At 35.3% G+C, this 3,616-nt stretch overlaps 2 protein-coding genes across 3 annotated transcripts; one reads left to right on the forward strand and one right to left on the reverse strand.

The window, feature by feature from the left end:
* Positions 1-290: 290 nt before the first annotated feature.
* LOC129939620 (uncharacterized) lies at positions 291-1,780 on the forward strand. 2 transcript variants are annotated; one of them, XR_008780559.1, is made up of 4 exons: positions 291-334; positions 391-601; positions 670-1,647; positions 1,694-1,780. XR_008780559.1 is itself a non-coding variant. In XM_056047705.1 (3 exons), the coding sequence occupies exons 1-3, from the start codon at positions 314-316 to the stop codon at positions 1,590-1,592; spliced, it is 1,155 nt and encodes a 384-aa protein (XP_055903680.1). In that variant the 5' UTR covers positions 291-313; the 3' UTR covers positions 1,593-1,759. The 2 variants fall into 2 exon arrangements, 1 of the variants encoding a protein (XP_055903680.1); XM_056047705.1 differs by having other exon boundaries at positions 670-1,759.
* A 76-nt stretch (positions 1,781-1,856) lies between these two features.
* On the reverse strand, positions 1,857-2,527 carry LOC129939621 (PH domain-containing protein DDB_G0287875-like). Its single transcript, XM_056047706.1, has 2 exons — positions 2,393-2,527; positions 1,857-2,338 (listed from the first exon to the last, which is right to left on the reverse strand). The coding sequence occupies exons 1-2, from the start codon at positions 2,465-2,467 to the stop codon at positions 1,874-1,876; spliced, it is 540 nt and encodes a 179-aa protein (XP_055903681.1). The 5' UTR covers positions 2,468-2,527; the 3' UTR covers positions 1,857-1,873.
* Positions 2,528-3,616: the final 1,089 nt, after the last annotated feature.

The raw sequence follows: 3,616 nt of genomic DNA on the forward strand, positions 1-3,616 counted from the left end.
TTGTTACACCTTTTCTCAAAAATGTCAACTAATTGCAATAATTTCGTTACATTATTGAGATACTTTTATCGAATTTTAACGCATTTTTACTACAATAAGAATTAAAAATACCTTCCTCCCTCCCTAAACTTTTCTGCAGATTCTACAAGTCTTATATAAACATATTTAACATAACATAAGGCGTATTTTATTGGTAAATTATAAGCTTGTGCAGTAATGGAAAGTAAATGCAGTAATGGAAAGTGTGAATAAAACATATGTTCACTATTATATGCACTCTTATTTTAAATTTACTTAAAAGAAAAAAATTAAAATGGATAACGAAACAAAAAAGGTAGAAGTTATTAAATTTTAAACTTCTTGCCAAAAATAATATGTTTTTTATTTCAGATCCTATTAGAGTATTTATTGGACTCATCATCAAGCAGTGAAGAAAGCAGTTCATCATCAGAACTTGATCGCTTAATGAGCTCTGATGATTCTTCATCTGATGAGAACAACGCAAGCGTTTCGAATTTTATGAAAACTATCGAGGATTATAGTGAGCTCGGTTTTAAATCCCACTTCAGGTTGAATCGCTCAACAGTAGAGAAATTAATAGGTGAACAACTTGTTCATTCATCTAACTATTTATTTAAAAATATAAAAGCGTTTTCTATTTATTTTCAGAAAAATACTCTCAATCAGATTTTTTTTCATCAAGACCGAATCATGGAGGCAAAACAAAAATTGAACCCAGAAAAGAAGTGTATGTATATGTATGGTACGTTAGCAACACTCTGACATTTCGGCAATTGGGAAACCTATTTGGAATTGCAACGTCGTCAGCATGGTCTGTAGTTGGCCGTGTGAGCAGCTGGTTGTTTTCTATAGGAAATGAATATATTAAGTGGCCACAAGGAGATGTCATTGACCAAATTTCTCATAAATTTGAAACCAAAAAGAAAATACCGGGTATAATCGGGGCCATCGATTGTACGCATATCACAATTGCAGCTCCCAAAAGCAACAAAGAGGCTTACTATAACCGAAAGCAAAACTTCACTATCGTGTTGCAGGCCGTCGTTGACGCTGACAAGAAATTCATCGACATATGTGTTGGAGAACCTGGTTCTCTGCATGATAGTAGGGTTCTTAGAAGGTCTGCTTTGTACAATCAAGCGGAAACCAATTATTCCCGGCTATTTCCATCAAATACATTTCTTTTGGGTGATTCGGCATATGCTTCCTCAAACTGGATAGTGCCGCCTTTCAAGGACTATGGGCAATTAACTGATCAGCAAAAATCTTTCAATTTTATACACTCATCTACACGGATGGTGGTTGAAAATGCTTTTGGTTTGCTGAAAGGAAGATTCAGAAGAATAAACAAGTTCACTGAACAACGAACTATAAATTCGATTAAAAAAATCGTGGTTAGTGTGTGCATTTTACATAATTTATGCATATCCAATGACGATAACATCACATTGGATGAAGAAGTAACACCACAGGAAAATAACTTGGGGCACAACACAAATCCCGAATTGAATACATCCCGGAATCGTCGTGAAACATTGTTTACATATCTGTGTCAAACAAATATAATTTAGTTATAATTAAAATTATAAGCTACCCACCAAAGTTCGATTTCTTTTTTCAACCTATGTATTTACATATTTTTTTGCGTTAATTCACAAAAATGTCTTTGCAGAAATGATTCACATCGCACCATCAATTTCGGCAATCATTCATAAATGCATCAAACCAGCATCACTTTTTGAGTTCACTTGAGCAAACTTCCATCAAATGATACTAACGACCGCAAACTTCAAAACTTTAAGAAAAAAAACATGAAAGTAACAACTACAATTCAATTTTAGTAACGAGTTTTTTATTTCGATAGCAGTTTTTCTATTAACTCGTATTTCTTTTTACGATCCTCCGCTTTTTTTAGCTGTAGCTGTGCCCTGGCCTGTTGACGCTCTTGGAAACGTTCTTCCACTCTTTCCGCTTCTTGCTGCCTCTGCATTATTTTTTCTTTATAGTAGTCGGAGCGTGACATAGCCCTTTTTTTTATTGCGGCTGGCCTTGATGTTGCTGGTGTTCTTGTTGGTGGTGTAGTTGTTGTCGGTGGTGTTGTTGTTGTTAGTAGTGTTGTTGTTGGTGGTGGTGGTGGTGGTGGTGTTGTTGTTGGTAATGAAGATGAACAGGCCGCATCAGCTTCTTCCAAAAAAAACTCTACATCCACATCAAAGAAGTCTAAATCATTTGAGACAGGAGACTTAAACGTTTCTGAGGAGCTGAATAATGGTGCTGCTGAGGACGTATTCGGTGATGAAACTGTTGCACCTGAACTCTGAAAGAAAACAGAATAATTAAACTATTTTCAGATAACAAATTACCCTCTTACCGAAACACTTTTGGCACCAAAATTATACGAATAGCTTTTTGCAAAATTTGGCTTTTTACCAAATAGCTCGTCCATTTCCTTTAAGAACGGTGCAATACAAGGAGATGCACCAGTTCTACCATTATTGTCCTTAGCGTCTCTGTCTTCACCTCAAGATGTCGCGATGTGAAACCCGAGTCCTGAAAAATATGTTAAACATTTATTAGTTAATCAAATTAAGTTCATAATAATTACAAAGCCAGCCGCAATCATGTCTTCAACAACGCTTCCATACGCCGAACGTTTTTTCCTTGGGTGGCTAAATTGCTCCTTCCTGGCAGCATAAAAATGCAAAAATGCTTTCGTTTCATCAGTGGTCCAACGTTTAGATCTGAGAATAAAAATGTACTTTATTATTAATACGAGTATATGTATACTTTTTGTTTATAAAATGTTTGTTTACCTTTTCTCCATTGTCCACGAATTATTTGTTTTGTTTTGTTTTGTTTCTTTTCACTCAGAGTCGGAGCCACCAAATAACAGTTTCCCCAAACAATAAAATCCTGCCAACCTTTAAGTAAAAAATATTTCTGGAACTGGATGAAGTGTCATTCTATTCCAGCATTCCAAAACTTTATATAAACTATTTATATGCACTATTTTTGCTGCCTTATTTATCCGCACTATTTCTTTGTTGTTGTTTAGCGTGTAAGATTTTGCTGCGCTGCGTATAAATTTACCAATAAAAAACGCCTATAAAATAGTCTAAGAAACAGAAATATTTCTTTCTTGTACGCTGGTCACATTGTTATATTTAGTTCCGCATTTCAAATTAAGATGTCACTTGGATAGCAAAACAACAGAGCTCTTGTTGATCAGCGGTCAAATCTGACAACAAATTTGTGTTGGTTGATTTTGATTGGTCCACTTCAATCCAATCCGAATCTTCCATCTGTCTGCTATTTTTTCATGACTAATTCCACATAATGCCATATCTCCATTTCATTCATTCCCATGCAAAGCCGCTACAAACTTCCTCTATTCCATCTCCCCGACAAATTCATTTCATAGCCCAAATTCTATCTAACCATCTTCCTTACACTCACACAATTCCCGTACACAAAACTAGTCTTCCACCTAAATTCATATCGTCATCTCATTCCAAAATAAAACAAAAATTACCACACCGACACCGCATCGCTTCGTCCGTTCGTTCGTTGTCATTTTATTTGACCGAAATATCTT

The sequence above is a fragment of the Eupeodes corollae genome, chromosome 1 (assembly GCF_945859685.1).
Source record: "Eupeodes corollae chromosome 1, idEupCoro1.1, whole genome shotgun sequence".
NCBI classification, from domain to species: Eukaryota; Metazoa; Arthropoda; class Insecta; order Diptera; family Syrphidae; genus Eupeodes; species Eupeodes corollae.

What these genes read in the sequence shown, in the direction of transcription:
- LOC129939620 (XM_056047705.1), top strand. Translation starts at nt 314, where the DNA reads ATGGATAACGAAACAAAAAAG. An exon ending in TGGATAACGAAACAAAAAAG is followed by an intron (nt 335 to 390) that starts GTAGAAGTTATT and finishes TTTTTATTTCAG; the next exon opens with ATCCTATTAGAGTATTTATT. An exon ending in AACAGTAGAGAAATTAATAG is followed by an intron (nt 602 to 669) that starts GTGAACAACTTG and finishes ATTTATTTTCAG; the next exon opens with AAAAATACTCTCAATCAGAT.
- LOC129939621 (XM_056047706.1), bottom strand. Translation starts at nt 2,467, where the DNA reads ATGGACGAGCTATTTGGTAAAAAGCCAAATTTTGCAAAAAGCTATTCG. An exon ending in TTGGTGCCAAAAGTGTTTCG is followed by an intron (nt 2,339 to 2,392) that starts GTAAGAGGGTAA and finishes GTTTTCTTTCAG; the next exon opens with AGTTCAGGTGCAACAGTTTC.